Source organism: Ovis canadensis, chromosome 8 (assembly GCF_042477335.2).
Source record: "Ovis canadensis isolate MfBH-ARS-UI-01 breed Bighorn chromosome 8, ARS-UI_OviCan_v2, whole genome shotgun sequence".
NCBI lineage: Eukaryota > Metazoa > Chordata > Mammalia > Artiodactyla > Bovidae > Ovis > Ovis canadensis.
In genome coordinates, this window is record NC_091252.1 from 31,962,758 (window position 1) to 31,983,635 (window position 20,878).

The 20,878-nt window shown below is 36.7% G+C and overlaps 1 protein-coding gene and 1 long non-coding RNA gene across 3 annotated transcripts in view; both read right to left on the reverse strand.

Annotated features, from left to right (window-relative positions):
• LOC138445291 (amine sulfotransferase-like) overlaps positions 1-14,593 on the reverse strand; it is a 33,314-nt gene extending 18,721 nt beyond the window's left edge. The window contains exons 1-5 of one of the 2 annotated variants that reach the window (XM_070292502.1): positions 14,475-14,580; positions 10,969-11,119; positions 8,724-8,932; positions 1,360-1,486; positions 407-501 (exon numbers count right to left, since the gene is read on the reverse strand). In XM_070292502.1, coding sequence (XP_070148603.1) covers positions 407-501; positions 1,360-1,486; positions 8,724-8,932; positions 10,969-11,110 — 573 coding nt within the window. In that variant the 5' untranslated portion in view covers positions 11,111-11,119; positions 14,475-14,580. Of the gene's footprint in view, positions 1-406; positions 502-1,359; positions 1,487-8,723; positions 8,933-10,968; positions 11,120-14,474 lie in introns of both variants that reach the window. The other variant, XM_069599188.1, reaches the window with a different exon arrangement.
• A 950-nt stretch (positions 14,594-15,543) lies between these two features.
• The window catches only part of LOC138445292 (uncharacterized), a 62,720-nt gene continuing 57,385 nt past the window's right edge, over positions 15,544-20,878 (reverse strand). Inside the window, exons 2-3 of the long non-coding RNA XR_011258790.1 lie at positions 16,223-17,810; positions 15,544-15,717 (exon numbers count right to left, since the gene is read on the reverse strand). This is a non-coding gene — a long non-coding RNA (uncharacterized lncRNA). The remainder of the gene's footprint in view (positions 15,718-16,222; positions 17,811-20,878) is intronic.

Consider the following 20,878-nt stretch of genomic DNA (forward strand, 5'->3'; position numbering starts at 1 on the left):
GAACTGTTCAACTTCAGCTTTTTCAGTGTTTCTGGTCAGGGCATAGACTTGGATTACTGTGATATTGAATGGTTTGCCTTGGAAACGAACACAGATCATTCTGTCATTTTTGAGGTTACATCCAAATTCTGCATTTCAGACTCTCTTATTGACCGTGATGCTGCTCCATTTCTTCTAAGGGATTCCTGCCCACAGTAGTAAATATAGTGGTCATCTGAGTTAAATTCACCCATTCCAGTCCATCTTAGTTTGTTGATCCCTAGAATGTCGAGGTTCAGTCTAGTCATCATGGCTTTTACATAGTGCATTTTTAAAGTCAAGCATACAAAGATAAGTAAGCGAATGTGGTTCACTGAAATCGTAAGAATTCCCAATAAAGAATTTAAAAATAACTTTCTTCTCTTACCTTCTTCATCTCCTCATACATCATGAACAGGATATTGAAGTCATGTCTATGCTCATACCAGCCTCTGATGTGATCAAACCAAAGGCTTCCTGTCACTGTGGGAAAATTAATGAGTTAGCAGGTAAAGATGTCACACTTATTATATAACAAGCTATAGTCTGTCTTTTCTGTTCAAGAATCCTCAAAAGGCACACCAAGCTCCAAACCATTGGACATCTATGCTATCTTTTAAAAAGTGGAGTTGTGGGAAACAATTGCACCATTTTAATAGAAAACTTCGTTTATAAGTTATTCTATTTTGTAGGAAAGCAGCAATGCAGAGAAAAGAATCCTGAAGAACTAAATTCTTAGGTAAGAGCTAACATTAGTTAAGAACTAAGATTTTGCTAAGATCACTCCCTTTCTTCTTCTGCTTCCTTCACCTGAAAACATACATCTTTATTTCTCCTATTATTGTCTATTTAACGATCATGTATAACAACTTTATTTACTGACAAACCAGCACATGAATATAAACTTCTAAGTGATAAAGCTCAGATCCCACATTCCAGAAATCGCTTGCATCAGTCTATCTTTCTCATTGCTGGAATGAGAATCCCACAGCTGCCATATAAGGTCTACCGCAGGACCACGACAGAGCATAAAAAGACACCTACATTAGCTACTCTGGATGAGCTTTGGATCTAGACATTTTCTGGTTCTATTATTCCCTGGATAAAGTTTCTCTTATACACTGTGCAGGCTTGACAATTCTCAGAATAGGTGGTCCTAGTTTAAAAAAAAAAAGAGCTATAGGAAGGAGAGTAGATAGCCAATACCAACCACTTGTGTATATTGAACATATTATAATTAGCCTTCTCTTCTCTCTAAATATGTTCCCTTGATTTGAGAATTTGGCTAAATGACAACGTGTCCTCATAAACATGTTGCTTGATAAATAAATTCATAGTTACCTTTTCCATCTAGAAATCTTTCCATGAAATCTCCTATGTTATTTGAAGCTTCTAATGTAATCAACAAATTAGAAAAATGAAAATATGAGGTCAAAACATCCTTGGGGTTTCTGTAGACGTAAATTACCTGCAGAGGGAATAATGAACAATTTGAACAATTCTGTTTTATCTTTACAGATTTTTTAATACCTACTTATTATTTCAGAGCTTGGTGGGCTACAGTCCATGGGTCACAAAGAGTCAGACACGACTGAGCGACTTCACTAGTATTTCATTATATGAATGCAAAGTAATTTATTTTATCCAGGCTACTACTGACAGAAACTAACTTGTTCCCAGGGTTTTTTCTATTAAAAGAATCATTGCAATAAAATCTTTATTCTTATTAATTTTCACTTGTGTGAGCATAAAGGGCTAATTTCTAAAACTGAAATTATTTATTGTAAGGTTGATTAAGTTTGCAAATTACCTTCCATAAAAGATGTTCCATTTACCCTCTGTGAGCATTAATGATATTTGATATACAGACAAGGTAGCATTGGAGATCAGTGAGAAAAGGAAAATCTACTTAACAGATGATGTTGGGTAAATAATAATCCATGTTTAAAAAATGGATTTCTACTTCACACAATGTATAGAAACATATTTACAAAAGGATAAAGGATTTAACTTTGAAGGCAAATTTTTAGAATCTAAAAAGATTTTTTTAAAAGTATTACTGACCTTGTATAAAGAAACTATTTTTCAAACAGGAAAATATTTCCCATATAGAAATACATAAAAATGGATCAATCAGACTCCATTAAAATAAGAATGCTGTTCATCAAAATGTACCAAAGCTTTACAAAAAGCAAGAAAATATAAGTGCAGCAGTGCTGCTGCTGCTAAGTCACTTCAGTCGTGTCCAACTGTGCAACCCCATAGATGGCAGCCCACCAGGCTCCCCTGTCCCTGGGATTCTCCAGGTAAGAACACTGGAGTGGGTTGCCATTTCCTTCTCCAATGCATGAAAGTGAAGTCGCTCAGTCATGTCCAACTCTTCGCGACCCCATGGACTATAGCCTACCAGGCTCCTCCATCCATGGGATTTTCCAGGAAAGAGTACTGGAGTGGGTTGCCATTTCCTTCTCCAAGTGCAGCACAGATACCAATAATACATTAGTATCTAGAATTATGTTCAAACTACCATACAATTGCATTCATTTCACATGCTACCAAGGTAATGCTCAAAATCATGCAATTAGGCTTCAGCAGTATGTGAACCAAGAACTTCCAGATGTACAAGCTGGATTTAGAAAAGGCAGAGAACCAAACATGGAACAATGGATTCTTCAAAATTGAAAAGGAGTACATCAAGGCTGTGTGTTGTCACCCTGCTTATTTAACTTATATGCAGAGTGCTTGTGTGCTAAGTTGCTTCAGTCATGTCTGTCTCACTGCAACCCATGGACTGTAGCCCACCAGCCTCCTGTTCATGGGATTCTCCAGGCAAGACTATTGGAGTGGGTTGTGAGCCCTCCTCCAGGGGATCTTCCTGACTTGGAGATCGAATCCACGTCTCTTACATCTCCTGCATTGGCATGCATGTGCTTTACCCACCTGGGAAGCCCTCTATGCAGAGTTCATCATACAAAATGCTAGGCTGGATGAATCACAATCTGGAATCAAGATTGCTGGGAGAAATATCAACAACATCAAATATGCAGATGATACCACTGTAATGGCAGAAAGCAAAGAGGAACTAAAGAGCCTTCTTGATGAGGGTGAAAGAGGAGAGTGAAAATGCTAGCTTAAAACCCAACATTCAAAAATGAAAATCATGACATCTTGTCCCATCACTTCACAGCAAATAGAGGGGAAAAAGTGGAAACAGTGTTAGGTTTTATTTTCTTGGGCTCCAGAATCACTGCAGATGGCAACTGCAGTCATGAAATTAAAAGATGCTTACTCCTTGGAAGGAAAGCTATGACAAACCTAGACACTGTAGAAAGCAGAGAGTTCACTTTGCTGACAAAGGTCCATATAGTCAAAGCTGTGTTTTTCCCAGTAGTCATGTACGGATGTGAGAGTTGAACCATAAAGAAGGCTGAGCACCAAAGAATTGATGCTTTCCAGTTGTGGTGCTGGAGAAGAGCCTTGAGCATCCATTGGACTGTAAGGAGATCAAGCCAATCAATTCTAAAGGAAATCAACTCTGAATTCATCAGAAGGACTGATGCTGAAGCTCCAATACGTTGGCCACTTGATGCCAAGATCCTACTCATTGTAAAAGACCCCAATACTGAGAAAGATTGAAGGCAAAAGGAGAAGGGGGTGACAGAGGATGAGATGATTGGACAGCATCACCAACTCAATGGATATGAGTTTGAGTAACCTCCAGGAGATAGTGCAGGACAGAGAAGCCTGGCATGCTGTAGTCCATGGGGTCCCACAGAGTCGGACATGACTTAGAGATTCAACAACAACAAAATAAAACAGAAGATACATATACAAATCTCTATGAAATAGGTAACATTAAAAAACTGACAAAAGTTATTATAATTTAACTGAATAAGAAATAACTGTGGGCAATAAGGTTTTCAAAATCTGCTTAATTTCGTTATTGATTAAATAAATGGAAATTAAGATCAATTTTAGATAGCATCTTATAATCACCAAATTGATAAAATTAGGCAATCTGATAGAAAAAAAATACTATAAGAAAAATAAAACTCATATTTTATAGTTTTCACTGTTTATGCTGCAACAACTTTGTTTGAAAAAAAAATAGCGCCATTTTATGAAGTTGAATATTTTTGTACTCTGTGGCTTTGCAGTTCTATTCTATTCTTAGGGAAGCTCATGTGATGTTCACCACGGGACATGCTCAAGAATGTAATGTAACAGGGCATGTTCTAATAACAAAATAATGGAAGAAGCTAAGTATTCAATGAAGGAAAAGTGTGGGTCTCATAGAAGTACTTACATAACGTATAAAATTATACAACAGTCAAAAATAACATTGAAAATAAAGAACAAGACAAGCCACATGTCAAAACCTCAGGGAAAGGGAAAACAGCTGATAATATATAGCTAAGTAGAATTGAAAGCCAAATATTTTAATAGGACAATTAAAAAAATTGGTTCTAATGACCAACAGAATAGGAATCTGTATACTGCATTAACAGAAAAATGTGAATAGCACAATGTCTAGAAACTCTGGAAAGATTTCAATTTAGTTACAATCATGAAAATTTACACACTTATCTTCAGACATAAGCATAAAAGGATTAACATAATAAATTTATAATGTTATTTAGCAAAATTTATTTTATATGTTTGTGTTAGTGTCCCAAGGTGGCTCAGATGGTAAAGAATCTGCCTGCAAGTCAAGAGATCTGGGTTTGATCCCTAGGCCAGGAAGATCCCCTAGACAAGGAATGGCTACCCGTTCTAGTATTCGTGCCTAGAGAATTCCACGAACAGAGGAAACTGGCAAGCTACAGTCCATGAGGCCACAAAGAGTTGGACACAACTGAATGACTAACACTTTCAATTTCTGGTGCCCCAAGCAGAGAATACACATTATTTTCTCATGTAGTCATGGAATGTATTGAAAAATTGATCTACATGTAAATGGCCATAAAACTTCTTAATGTATTTCAAAACTTAGAATTCTTATTATACCATTATCTGATTCCATAATTATTACTCCTTAATATTAATTATCAACACTGAAAAACAATTTTAGTTTTATAAATATTTATAAACATTTTATTTGAAAATAAAAATTCTTCAGAATAATTTGGACCAATGAGAAAATTAAAAATAAAAAGATAGGTTACTTTGATGCTAACAATGTTATACCCATGGCAATGCTGAAATGGATATTCATTTTAAAATATCAATATTTAACAAATAAATATTGGATACCACATGACAAATATATATTCAAACAAAATATGAGAAAAAGTTAAAATCAAAGCAGAAATCAATGAAGTGGAAAATATTAAATTATGTTTAAAAATTTTAGTTCTTTGTAGCAAAAAAAAAAACCAATATAATAAGAAAACGCCCATAGTCTGAAAAATGTACAAAGAAAAGAACAAAGAATGTACAAAGAAAAAATTTTCAGTTAGTAATGAATGATAAGATGTAATCATAGAATTAGATAAATATTCATTAGTTCATGAAAGTATATGTTGCAGTTTTTTTTAAGTTTTGAAATATAGATGAAAGGGTGATAATTTACTTTGAAAATTAAATTATACTAATGATTTAGGGAAAGGTAGCTAAATAAAATAAACTGAAAAAGGGAAAATGTTTTAGAACTATAGAGCTATCAGTATGAGACATATTGTAGTGGAATTTAATTATATCTTCAAAATATTCTTCTTATTTGCAATTTTAAAATACTTGAAAAACTTACCAAATTTTAAAAGCTTCAAAATTTGTCTTACAAAAGTGACTTACAATGATATTAAAATCAAATATCTTTCAATATCATAGAAAATTGTCTATTTCAAAAATAATTACAGATAAAATTTCCTGAAAAAAAATAAAACTTTTCCAGCAGAATGTTAATAAAATACAATAATATAAAAATGTAAGATTTATCTCAGAAATAAAGCCTTAGTAAATATCTAATCAATTTCTTTTTGCTTTGAAGGTGAGAAGGAGGGAACACTGTACCTATAGGGTGCCAAAAAAGGACTTTTAAGTGATTAGAACTTTTCTGAAGAACAAAATTCAAATTTCAAGAAAAGTGAGAAAGGGCAAAAAAGTATTTCTCAGAATTGTATACCTCAAAATCATTGCAACATAAAACAAAATCAAGGAAAGTATACTAAAAAATGTCAGTCAAGAACATAATATTTCTCATCACCTCAATATTCTATTTCTTTTCTACAGATTTTTAAGTCCTAAAACAGAAAAGAAGGAAGTGCAAATATTGAAAAGCACAGAAATATAGAATATATTATTATTTTAAAATAAAATATATTTCAGAGAACATAGGGAAAATTAATAAAACAAATGAAGAGATTTGTGGAGCCAAATATAATAGTGTAACAAGATCAGTATCATTTACTTTATAATGATAATAGCTAAATAGAGAAGGCAATAATGAAAACCAATTAATTACATGTGTAAAATTTAAACCAAAAATTGGCAATCCAGGGGAAAAAAAAATGTAGGAAGCATACAAAGGGCATCACAATGCTCGTGGTGTACACAAATGTTCTTTTTGTTTAGTTGCTGAACCATGTCCGCCACTTTTGTGACCCGAGTGACTGCAGCCCGCCAGGCTTCTCTGTCCATGGGGATTCTACAGACAAGTATACTGGAGAGGTTTCTCATTTCCTTCTCCAGGGGCTCTTCCCAACCCAGGTTTATAATCCTCATCTGCTGCTTCAGAGGCAGATTCTCTACCACTGAGCCACCTGGGAAGCCCAGACATGAATGTATATCTGATAAAAAAAAAAAGAGCAATAGAATATTGCTGGATGAAATGTTGGAAAAGAGCTATGATACTGATTTTCTCAGACTTAATCTTATTTTATTAATGCTAATCATCATTTAATATTATTGGGAAATTAACATATTAAAGAATAAACTTCCTCGGATTTTCCTTATCCGTTATAACATTCAAAACAGTGAAGAATGGGCACATATTAAATATATCTATTAATTTTGGGAATGAAGAATGAATAATCAGAGGAAGGAAATAATGGAAACAGTATATCAAAATGTAGACTTGCAAACAGTAGGGAAAGACTAAATGCTGAAATCATATTGGATCAATTGGCCAATCCCACTGGCAATTATTATGCAATAGTCATATTTCATATCACCTGTGATATCTGATATAATTTATAATTAAATGTAAAAAATAAAAGCAGAGAGGAAAACTGGAAAGTATTTGCACAATCTTTCTGGCTGAGAAGTGTTTATTAACAAAATTCGACAGCAAGATACTATGAAGGAAAGATTGTTAAGTTGGTTACGTGAAATTAAATGCATTCAACAAGTTTTAAAGGTAAACTGTTAAGTAGAACAATTTTTACCCCATATAAATGCTTCAAGCAAACAATAAATAAAGGCAAATTTTAAGAAAGATAGGCAAAGGATATGAAGGATATTTCAAGGCCTGGAAATACACAGAAAGGGGCTCAAGTTTATTAAAACTAAAAGGACTACACTTACTCATGAATAAGATAGTTCTTACCTAACGCATTAGCAAAGATTTATAATTTCATTCTTTGGTGAGTGCGTAAGGAAAAACACATTCTTATATGCTATTTGATGAAGTGTCAGTGATAGGTTTTATAAAGCAAGTAGATAATACCTACCAACATTTAAAAATTTGGACATCTAAAGCTGAAATTTTCACTTTTAGGGAAACACTTCACCAGAACAAAATAAGTGTGAAGATCTATAAGACTGCTTGTTGCAATATGGTACAGACATTTTCTAAAACTTAACCTGTTCATCAATTCACAATCATATATATTGTATATATAGTCATAGAATAAAATCCTACTAAATTGTTAAAGGCTTCCTTGGTGGCTCAGAGGGTAAAGCGTCTGCCTACAATGCAGGAGACCTGGGTTCAATCCCTGGGTCAGGAAGATCCCCTGGAGAAGGGAATGGACCCACTCCGGTACTCTTGCCTGAAAAATCCCATGGACTGAGAAACCTGGTAGGCTATAGTCCATGGGGTCGCAAAGAGTCAGACATGTCTGAGCTACTTCACTTTCACTTTCAAATTGTTAAAGAAAATAGAATTTTATGTGATGGAAAATAATTTTTGCTATATGTTTTATAATTACATGGAAAACAATGTTTTTGAGATCCCAATCCATGTATATAGTTACAATTGCATATACAGGTTTAATGTGTAAGGTAATATTTTTAGTTGGTGGGGTATAGCAGGTACCAGGCTTCCCTCGTAGCTCAGGTGGTAAAGAATCCACCTGCAGTGCAGGAGACCCTGGTTTGATTCCTGGGTCAGAAAGGTCCCCTGGAGAAGGGATAGGATTCTCCAGCATTCATGGGCTTCCCTGTTGGTTTAGACTCTAAAGAATCCACCTGCAACATGGGAGACCCGAGTTCAATCTCTGGGTTGAGAAGATCCCCTGGAGGAGAGCATGGCAACCCACTCACTCCAGTATTCTTGCCTGGAGAATCCCCATGGACAGAAGAGCCTGATGGGCTACAGTCCATGGGGTTGTGAAGAGTCGGACAGGACTGAGAGACTAAGAACAATCAGAAAGATTATAATAATCATGTTAGAAGGAATGTGAATGAGTGGGTTTGGGAGGACATTATCTAAAGAAACTATTTTTGTTTGTTCAAAAGGTTCATGAGCTATTTGTGTGACATACTTTAGCTTTTTTGTTCTTGAGACCTTTTGGTGCTAAATAGTATGGGATGTGGGAAGCAAAGAGGCGAGGGGATGGTCTCTTCTCATAGTCTATTTTGCGCAGATTGTATTCCAGGAAGGGGCTTCTGTCAACTGTTTCCACAAGTTCAGTTCTGTTACGATGTCCCTCATAGTAAATCAAGCTTACTATCTGCTGAGTCCAGATGGTACCTGTAAAAATACATATTTTGTTTTCAACCTTGAATTAATTTTTAACAATAAATGTCAATAATAACGCCATCCATCTCAAAATTATTTGAAGCAGTTTCTTTCTTTTAACCACCCTAAAGACATCAGTGAATTCGTCCAAGTTTTCTGTTGGTTTGTGTTTTACATTAAAATTATTAGAGATGATACCAAGGGCTTCTACTTCCTTTTTCACTCTGAAGACCTGTGGGGTTTCTGATTCCATAATAGTAGTGAATCAGATCCATGCTTCAGCTCTTTCTGTTTCCTCTACTTCAAGTAAAGTCTGTTTCCAAAATTTTCTCTAACTCTGTTTCCCTTTCCTTAGTCTCCTTTCTTTTTTAAAAAAATTAATATATTTATTTTAATTGGAGGCTAATTACTTTACAGTATTATAGTGGGTTTTGCCATACATTGGCATGAGTCAGCCATGGGTGTACACGTGTCCCCCATCCTGAGCCCCCTCTCCCACCTCCCTCCCCATCCCATCCCTCAGGGTTGTCCCAGTGCAACCAATTTGAGTGTGCTGTTTCATGCATTGAACTTGGACTGGTAATCTATATCACATATGATAATATACATGTTTCAATGCTATTTTCTCAAATCGTCCCACACTTGCCTTCTCCCACAGAGTCAGAGTCTGTTCTTTTTATCTGTGTCTCTTTTGCTGTCTTGCATATAGAAGCTTTGTCGTTTAAAAGAATAGACAAATTAAGAGCTCAAGACCTCTTTCACTTTTTTTTCTTACTTATTATTTCTTGATAAAATACTTGGGCAAAATTAAGGATAAAGGAAAAACTAGATATGGACTTCAGTGTTAGAACTAAAACTAGGCACATTGAGATGCCACTGACAACTAAGGGGGGAAAAATAATCACCAAATCAGAGGTGTTAATAAGTTGTGCAGAGTGGGAGAATCCAGGGGTAAAGGGATGTATTACTATTTCAGGGAAGTAAACAAGGTCATGAATTTCAAAGTAGATGGTAAAGGGAAGAGTTGGAGTATTTTCGTAAAAATCAGGAATGTTTTTATTTCCATTGACTTAGATTCCAGTATGTCTTTGAGAACATTATTCACTTCATACAACATTGCTTCAGTGGCCCCAGTCATCTTATGTTCTAAACAGTGTAATATAAAAAATTGTCTGATATGAAAAATTGTGTCTGACTCTTTAGGACCCCATGGACTGTAGCCCTCTAGGCTCCTCTGTCTATGGAATTCTCCAGGCAAGAATACTGGAGTGGGTAGTTGCTCCTTTCTCCAGAGGATCTTGCCACCCCAGGAATCAAACCCGGGTCTCCTACACTGCAGGCAGATTCATTACCATCTAAGCCATTAGGGAAGCCCAATTTTACAAAAAAAACAAGTTGTAAAAATTTCATGTTGAGGACAATTTGTCCTAGAGAAATTTATTTTCTTATTATTTGGAAAGTGTTAGTTGCTCAACTGTGTCCAACTCTTTGTGACCCTCTGAACTGTAGCCTGCCTGGCTCCTCTGTTGATGGAATTCTCCAAGCAAGAATACTGGAGTAGGTTGCCGTTTCCTTCTCCAAGGAATCTTCCCAACCCAGGGACTGAACCCAGGTATCCTGCATTGCAAGCAGATGCTTTACTGTCTGAGCTGCTGGGGTTTCTTATTATATGGAAATACAAAGCAATTAGAGAACTTTGAAATCATGAATTAGTTCTGGCTGAGATATGCTCCTAACAAAAATCCTGCTTTTTTTTTTTTTTTTAATGTCTTTTCTTCATTCTCAGACCAAGGGCAGCATTTAATAAGTACCTCCTCTTGGCTTCCTATTTGGTTTCTTCATAGGTGCTAACAGAGATGACAATATAAGCATTTCAAATGACCTTGTAAGATAGACTCATGAGAATTTGTTTAACTCTTCTTCTGATCCTGAATAGTTACCTAATTGTTGGCTGGGCTACTGTCAAAGTCTGGATAAGAGTACATCTGTCCACATGTATTACCAAACCAAAGTAAAGAATGAAACAGGTGGCCACTCCTCAGACTTACCAGATTTGGGGTATGTAATGATGAAGACATCATCATCTCTAATTTCAAAGTTATCTAGATTTTCTAGAAAGTCAATATCAACCAAAGAACGTTCAAAATTATACCCTTTAAATTTCAATAAATATTTGTCTTCATCACCCATAATTATCACCTACAAGTAAAAACAGATAAAATACAATTCAAGTTCTTAGCATTTACAATAACAACTAAGACTTCCTGAATTTTCAATATGGATCAACTTGTTTACCAGAGAAACCAGCTTACATATAGTATGTCATTTAATCTTCACAGGAACCCTTTTTTGCTAGAGATATTGTTATTACCACTGTGTTAAAGATGAGGAAAGGAAGATATTAAGTTAAAGTGCTTGCCTTGAAGGCAATATTTTCATGATTTCAAACATACAGGTGAGTAAATCAGCAAACTGCTCAAGGTGGCCCAGTTACCAAAGCTGCAAGATTTTGAGAGGAGGACAGGCAGAAAGGCCAGGGTATTGAAATGGAAGAAACAGGCTGCAAGTGTCAGACATTTTTTATCTCTCTCTTAAGCAGCAGGAGGAAACAAACTGCAAGTGTTAGATATTTCCCCTTCTCTATAGAAATTTTAAAAGGGGTTTCTTTTAAAAAGAGATTTCTTTTGAAATTCTGTGTTGACATAAGGAGGACACCTGCTTCCACCAGAACTTAACTTTTCTCAAACCTTGAGCTAACCAATGCATTTTTCTTATGGAAGTGTTTATCTTAAGCTATGTTAATGAACTATGTATTTATCCTAGACTCTGTCTTCAAGTCAGTTCTTGCCTAAGACTCAGAACTGACTTTGACAAACCAGTATGTTTTACTCAAGTAAATGTTCTCTTAAGCTATGTTAATGAGACTGTATTTGCTTGGATACCTGCCTTTCTTCAAGATTCATGTCAGTCTTTTTATGGTCCAGGACAACTCACACTGTGCCAATGTTATCTCAAAATGCATGTTGTGGGTGAGGGGCCTGGTGCCATTCATGAGTTTTGAGACATATCCTTTTTTTAATTAGCTGACTGCTAGTAGCTATATAACATCCTGCTAAAGACTAGCAGGGGGCACTCTTTCTGCCCCCTTCTGATGGCTGTGTTAGAAGCTTTCTCTATCTCTTTTATACTTTAATAAAACATTATTACACAAAAGCTCCGAGCAATCAAACTTTGTCGCTGGCCCGGATTGAATTCTTCTCCTCTGGAGGCCAAGAATCCCAGTGTCTTTCATGGCTCAGCAACAACCTTTCAGTTGATGCCAGACAATTTGGCAACAGAGTCCATGCTCTTAAACATTTTACCATACAGTTTCCTATGATCTTATATGTTTACACATTACATGCTCTTCATTGTTTTAGAAGTAGACATTTCTTTAATGAATGTACTTTTAACTTCTCTTCTTCTTCTGGAACATGAAGAATCTGCTATGTCTGAAAGAAGCTTTTGAGGTTCTTGGATCTGATATGCTCTATCAGATGAATTGCGGTATATGTTCTGTGGGAGAAACACCAATTGGATTTACATCGGAAATATTCTTTCATATAGTTGTAAGATCCTATTTGGTAATTATTATATTTTCCAATAGAAGTTTTGTGTTTTTTAAAATCAGAATTCTGAAATAAGTCTAAAAAAGAAAATGAAAGCAAAAATTGAAAGCAGTCTAAAGATACATCTTCAAAAATCATGCCTGCCAAACATTTCTTCATTAGCTCTGGCAGAGAAATCTATTCTATTTTTAAATATATATCTAAGACTTTACTATTAATATTCTTTTTTGTCAGGAAGTAAGATTTGCTGATGGGTCTGAGTGAGGAAAGGACAGGGCCCTTGTCCAGGGGCCCTTTATTAGAGAGAAATCTATTTCTAATTGTTAAATAGATGAGGGAATCCAAGAAGTTCTAATGATATTATATTTAGAGCCAGCATATATTTTAGTTATGTACTTTTAAAAAATTTCTGTGCACACTAGAAAATGAATTTGTTAAGAATTTTGCAAATATAGCTTAATCAACAAAGCTATATTTAATACAAAACAACATTTAATCCTTTCAGACAATCTAACTCATTTGATCACTGCTGTTGTTGTTTAGTCACTAAGTGGTATCTGATTCTTTTGTGACCCAATGGGCTATAGCCTGCCAGGCTTCTCTGTCTATCCTTTCAGGCAAGGATACTGGAGTGTGTAGCCGTTTTCTTCTTCAAGGGATTGAACCCGCATCTCCTGCATTGCATGCAGATTCTTTACACTGAACCCCCTGGGAAAGACCACCTTATCATTAAAGGGAGATAAAAGTTGGGCTTAGTTTGCTAAGGAAGAGAAAAAAAATCACCTGTATTAGAATCACCTGGGAGTCTGGACAAGCTTTCCTATTGTAGGCCCTATTTCAGACTGGCAGAATCAGAATTTCTGGGGAGTGTAACTTGGAAATCTGCATTTTAACAACCTAGCCTTTCCAAAGATGAGAATCAAAATAATATTAATTCACTATTTTTTGTTTCAATTGATGTTTTATCTCAACTTTCAGAGAAGCCTTTGGGGCATGCTGCTTTGCAATACAGGAGATGTGGGTTCAATCCCTGGGTGGAAAAGATCACCTGGAGAAGAAATGGCAACCCACTCCAGAATTCTTGCCTGGGAAATCCCACAGATAGAGAAGCCTAATGCGTTATAGTCCATGGGGTCACAAAAGAGTGGGACAAGACTTGGTGAATAAACAACAACAATTTGCCTCTAAATTGAAGATTCAGTTAGAGTTTTACCAACCACCTAGTAGTATCTCACTCAAGTTGCAGTCCACAGAACCTCAACTATTGAGGACTGAGAACAGACTAGACTGATAACCTGCAAAGAATGGTTTTAACATCTGTAGAGCTATTTTGACATTGGCATCACAAAGATGCCATGAAAAACCATGACAAATTCATATTGTGAAGTGTGTTGTGGCAGCATTTTTACTGTTTAACATAGACAAATGCAGTTCATAAATAGAAAATATAGTTGAAGTGCAAGCAAAGATGAAAATGAGCCAGTGTCACAAACCACTTGACACCTCACAATGCCCCAAACAACCGCCTAGAAAACACAAATTCCAGACACTGAATGTTAAGAAAAGTTGAAAGTGTATCAGGCAGTCCACACAAACATTCTGAACACCACTTCTTTGCTATTAATAGTTCAGTCTGTCTTGCACAGCTTTAAGAGAAAATCATGAGTTGTTTGTCACAGATGCAAGAGAAGAGTTGGTTATGGGGTGGATTCATACAGGATCTCAGCATCGGCAAGACTTGTATATATCTTCATGATGAATATAGGAGAAAGTGACAGTAGAGAGAAAGGACATCTTGTTTCTCCTTATTCTTGCACTGAAGTCTAAAATAAAAGGAGAAGGGGGAAAAAACCCCCAGGAAACCGAGGAGAAAAAATTAAATGTGTTTGTGTGCTGAAGAGAGGGTAAGACTTGAAAGAGGCTAAGTCTACCCTGTTACTACTCACTGTTAGAGGTGAACTGATGAAGCAGGATTCACTCTGATACAACCTTAGGGATGTTAGGGATTGACGTGTTGCTGAGGAAGAAATACTCTTTGCAGAGTTTGATTTAACCAATGAGTAGTGTTCTAGAATGTCAGCTGGTAGCCCAGTGTGGATAAACAAATTGAATAAGATTCTGTTGACATTAGGGAAAGGATATCAGGTTGCTCAGAAAAGTAGTCAAAACGGTCAGAGATACTAATGAGAAATGTAGGTAGCCAGTAAGTCATAGTTACTTAACTTTGAGAACTGTACAACACACAAAAGGATGTATAATATTCGAAAGCTATAGAAACAACTTTGTTGGGCCTGAAGGGAGGTTAGTAAAATCTTTTAGATATATCTCAGAGGGCAAGTGTGCATTCTTCACTTCTTTATATCACCCCATGTAAAACTGCCTATGGAAATATCCCAAAGCCTTATTAACTCACTGACTATTTAAATCAGTTTTTCAAAACACCCAGACTTGTCCATCACTTAAATGATGCCTTTCATTGCTCTTTATTCATTAGATGTTACAGAAGATTCAGCCCATCTTTTTTATATTCTACATAATTAACATTTGTCTCAGATCTGTGCAAACATCTCTTTGGAGTTTTCACTCATTATTCTGTTGGCTAACCTGCATAAGCTGCTCTTCAATAATGATTCTCAGGTTTCCACGAAACCCAGTATTTGATCCTACAGGAAATTTTTAATCCTTTCAATGTACAAATCTTCACTGGTATGAGCTAGTGTTTAATCTGAGGGTGAGTTAAGCTTCTAAATGTTCCATCTGTCTGGTTTCTTACAATGTTTGCAAATTAAACATTAATCCTTTTTGTGAGAATAGCATAGCCTTAAAGATAAAAACCAAGGATAAAAGAATTGTTATTAAAATTAATATCTCAGACAAGAATTTCTGAATGTACCACATGAATTTTCATTAAACTAAATACTTGAGGGGTCTTTTGAGATGCTCTGAGCTCTTTCCCCCATTATTTCTAGATTAGTCTGCAGTAACACAAGTTTAAAAAAAAAATAGTGCTGCATCAGTGATCAAAAGCATTGTTTTATTTGTCTCATTTATATACTGAACAATGATATGGTTCATGTAGCAAGTAAGAATATTAGTAATCTTTTTTTCCATGGAACTTTCCAAGGCTTACTGAAACCTTAGCTTTCTAAGGTTTTGGATGACACTGTAATTGTCTGTTCAAAATATTAACTAAAGGTAAAATGGAAGAAAGAATTTAGAAAGTCCTATATAGTTGTGATGTAGTAAGTGGTTTCTCTTCCTCACTTCAAATAATCACTTCATCTTTTTTCTATGTCCTTTGAGGTAAGTGGGAGCACATTATTTCATATCATCTCAGACTGTACCCTTTTATATTTCCTATGTCTGTCTGCTAGGGGACATAAAAGCTATGAAAAATCAGAGCAGGGAGTACAAATAAAACCAAGGTCTTGGTTTCTCAATACCAATCTCTATTTTCAGAAATCAGGAGAAATGACTAATTACAGAGATGAGGCAAAGAAAATGCAAATGAGTTTGGATCATCTTATTATACCAGAAAGAAAAGAGGTATACAAACAATCTTGGAGACATGTCAAAAGGACACAAGAACCAGCCTTGAAACTGGTCAGATGTTCCAGAATCTGACCAATTCTGGAACAATTTGAATCTTAAACCCTTTCTTCCATTTTGCCTTTAGTTAACATTTTGAACAGACACATAAGTCACAATGGTAAGAGATAATACCTTATTTCTAAAACTGGAAATAAGTTTATAGACTTAGTTATAATTATAGAATTACCAACTTTTGTATCTTATACTAAAATAATAAATGACAGCCTAATATTGCATATTACTATTTTTATCCCAACTTCTTGGCATGCCCCCAGACTCCTGTGTTCTTTCTCATTGATATGAATTCAGGGTGCAGGTGAGAGGTCCAGTTTCTCACTTGGGAGTGTGGACTGTAATGTATGAGGTGTAATACTTGGACAATAGTCCTGATTATTGATAATGTTACTGGTCCTCTGAGTACACAAGCTTGTTATTTTCCATTGGTCAGACTGCACGTATCTGACTAGTTTCCCACTTTTCATTTAAGTACTTCTTTTTGTGTGTTCTTTATTGCAAAGAAATCCTTCACTGAGTCCATGTTAAAGAATCCCTAAAGGGGACTCCTCTGGCCATCCAGTGGTTAAGACTGTGCTTCTGCTTCAAGGGGCACAGATCTGATCCCTGGTTGGGGAACTAAGATACAACATGCATGCCATGTAGCCTGGACAGAAAAGAAAGTCACTAAGGTCCATCTTAAAGGAGGACATGCCATTTTTAGTTGCAAGGTTCCCCCTTTCTGGAAATTGTCCTTATGGTGGTCCTACTTTTTCCATACAGCATTTACTGCCTTCATAGATGCCATTACTCCAAGGTTTTTAAAAGGAGAAAAAGACAGTTTGCTTAAGAAGGGGATTGCCTCCATTTCCTTCTCTAACCATCCCATTAAAAGGCAGAGGGCAAGTGAACAAAGGGGTAGCTTAGTATTTCTACCATCCTCATAGAAAGTGATGAGCTCTTGCTATGGGGCTTAAGTCAAATCAACATTCTAGGATAGGCAGAGGTACGAATCTTCTCCCAAGAAGTTCCCCCATTCTACACAACCATGCATGTGTTTGCCTTCCAAGGCAAAAAAGGACTTTGCAGATATAATTAAGGTTACTAATTCAGTTCAGTTCAGTTCAGTTGCTCAGTCATGTCTGACTCTTTGTGACCCCATGAATCGCAGCATGCCAAGCCTCCCTGTCCATCACCATCTCCCAGAGTTCACTCAAACATCCATCGAGTTGGTGATACCATCCAGCCATCTCATCCTCTGTCGTCCCCTTCTCCTCCTGCCCCTAATCCCTCCCAGAGCCTTTTCCAATGAGTCAACTCTTCGCCATGAGGTGGTCAAAGTACTGGATTCAGCTTTAGCATCATTCCTTCCAAAGAAATCCCAGGACTGATCTCCTTCAGAATGGACTGGTTGGATCTCCTTGCAGTCCAAGGGACTCTCAAGAGTCTTCTCCAACACCACAGTTCAAAAGCATCAATTCTTCGGTGCTCAGCTTTCTTCACAGTCCAACTCTCACATCCATACATGACCACAGGAAAAGCCATAGCCTTGACTAGACTGTCATAACTTTTCTTCCAAGGAGTAAGCGTCTTTTAAATTCATGGCTGCAGTCCCATCTGCAGTGATTTGCTGACGTTAATTAAAGTTGGGAAACTATCCTGGCTTATCCATTTGGGCTCAATGTGATCCAGTGAACCTGTGGGGAGAACAGGAAGGCGAAAGGAAAGTCAGCAAGATTTGAAGCACAGGAGGGATTCAAGAGGCCATGGCTTGTTAGAAGATGAAGGGGCCACCTGTCAAGTAAACAGTTTTGCAACCACAACTAACTAAGTTCTTCTAACAACCTGAATGCACTTAGTAGTGAGTTCCCCCCTGCCCGCAGAGTATTCAAAAAGAAATAAAATTTGGCCAACTCTTTGATTTTAGCCTTGGTGATTTTAAGCAAAGAACCTAGCCATCATGCTGGAGCTTTTGTCCACAGAACTCTGAGATAATAAATGGGTGATATTTTAAACCATAGGCTTGTTATGTAGTAATATAAAACTAAAGCTCACTATATTTATTATTCAACACACTTCAGTGATTTAGTTATTGTCAATGTCAGCATTAAAAGTGGAGTGTCCAGAAACTAACTATCAGTCAGACAACCGATACAAGGCTGAGCTGTGAATGTTTAGGACCTGGGATTATGTAGAATTAATAGATAAGAACTACTTAGGCTTCATTTGAAAAGGAGCCCTGGTGTCTAATTGCATTTCTAAGAATTACTAATTGTATGTCAAGTTATTTAATCTAAGTTTCAGTTTCCACAGTTGTAAAACATTGGGAATTAAAATATAGTGTAAGGCCAGATACAGCATTCTAGGATTTCCCTGGTGTCTCAGATGGTAAAGCATCCTCCTGCAGTGTAGGAGACCTGGGTTCGATCCCTGGGTTGGGAAGATCCCCTGGAGGAGGAAATGGCAACTCACTCCAGTAGATTTGCCTGGGTAATCCCATGGACAGAGGAGACTGGAAGGCTCCTGTTCACGGGGTTGCAAAGAGTTGGATACAGTTGAAGCACTTTCACTTTCACACTATTCTAAAGCAAGCATACTTGGGAATCAATTCTAAGCACAACTGCAAAATTGTGTGTCCAAATTTTATTACCCCCCAAAATTGGGATGTCATAATTTGATACCTTGTTTATCACTTAACTTTCCCATTTGTTCACATTCTTTCATTTATCTATAGTCATTTTAATGACTGCATAATACTTTTAGGTGTAAAGGCTTCAATTTCCTTGAAGACAGAGACCAGTTTTTTGTTTCCATGTGACCTCAGGGTCTAGAGCAGAGTGAGCAGCCAGTAAATACTTATTCAATGGAAATAAATAGTTCAATTGTTCTTATCATATCCTAATAAGATCACAGGATTGCCAATGTATAAAACAATTACCCACAAAGATTCTATATCACTGTACTTAAAAAGTTTTTTATTAGCATATAGTTGATTTACAATGCTATATATTTGTTTCACATATACAGCAAAGTGAAATACATATTCATTGGATTAGGTTAAGTCACTCAGTCGTGTCCAACTCTTTGTGACCCTAGGGACTGTAACTTACCAGTCTCCTCTGTCTATGGGATTTTCCAGGCAAGAGTACTGGAGTGGGTTGCCATTTCCTTCTCCAGGGGATCTTCTTGACCCAGGGATCGAACCCGGGTGTCCAGCATTGCAGGCAGACGCTCTACCATCTGAGCCACCAGGGAAGCCTTACATATACATGTAACCACTCTTTTTTGTAGGATTCTGTTCTCATGTAGGTAATTAGAGAATATTGAGTAGAGTTCCCTGTGCTATATAAGATCACTGCGCTTTTCCTGAAAATGATTACAGTTACTGTAATTCACCACATATTATTCTCTCTTGCTGGCATGTTCTGTATTGCTGACCAGTATGAATGTTATTCTTAAAGAGATAGGAAAACCAGACCACCTTACCTGCCTCCTGAGAAATCTGTATGCAGGTCAAGAAGCAACAGTTAGAACTAGACATGGAACAACAGACTGGTTCCAAATTAGGAAAGGAGTACATCAAGTGTGTATATTGTCACCCTGCCTATTTAACTTATATGCAGAGTACATCATGCGAAATGCTGGGGTGGATAAAGCACAAGTTGGAATCAAGATTGCCAGGAGAAATATCAGTAATCTCAGATATGCAGATGACACCACCCTTATGGCAGAAAGCAAAGAACTAAAGAGGCTCTTAATGAAAATGAAAGAGGAGAGTGGAAAAGTTTGCTTAAAACTCAATATTCAGAACACTAAGATCATGGCATCTGGTTTCATCTAGAAATTTACATGCCCTGGAGAATTCCATGGACTATATAGTCCATGGGGTCACAAAGAATCAGACATGACTGAATGCCTTTCACTTTACTTCACTTCATAAGGGCTTCCTAGGTGGCACTAAGTGGTAATGAACCTGCCTGCCAGTGCCGGAGGCATGCGACTCAGGTTCGATCCCTGGGTTGGAAAGATCCCCTGAGGAGGAAATGGCAAACCATCCCCAGTATTCTTGCCTGGAGAATCCCCATGGACAGAGGAGCCTGGTGGGCCAAGGTCCATAGGGTCACAAGGAGTCAAACGGGACTGAAGTGACATAATACCCAGTTGTCAGTCCAGCTTGCTGAGTTTCATTCATCTTTAGAGAGGAGCTTACAGAGTCTCCAGGATTCACTATAAATTTTATCAAATCAATCATCTATAGAAATCAGTAGAGTAGTGACACTCCAAGACTGTTAACATCTCATATCCTTTTAGATTACTGATGCTATTTTGGTGAAAATAGATGCAAAAGTCCTAAAACCATTGTAAGCAAAACCAGTGCAGCAATGTTAAAAAAAAAAATACACTATGACGAAGGTGGGCTTATTTCAATAGTCAAGGTTGGTTTGAAAAGTTTCATTCATATTGCTGGAGTATAAGAGAAAGCCTGTATTATCAATTCCAGAGTTGCAGAACAAGCATTCAGTAAAATTCAGCAGCCATTCATGCAGGAAACTGTTAGCAAACTAGGGAGGAAAGGGAACCCTTCTAACCTGAAAAAGAGAATCTACAAAAACTGCCACAAACATCATACACCACAGTGAAACATCTTATGGAAAATGTTTTCAAAAACGTTTTTTGTTCAAGAAAAATCCAGAACAGGACAAGAATGCCTGCTGTCCTTAGTTTTATTCCACACTGTATAAGACATGCTGCCGCGGCTGCTCTG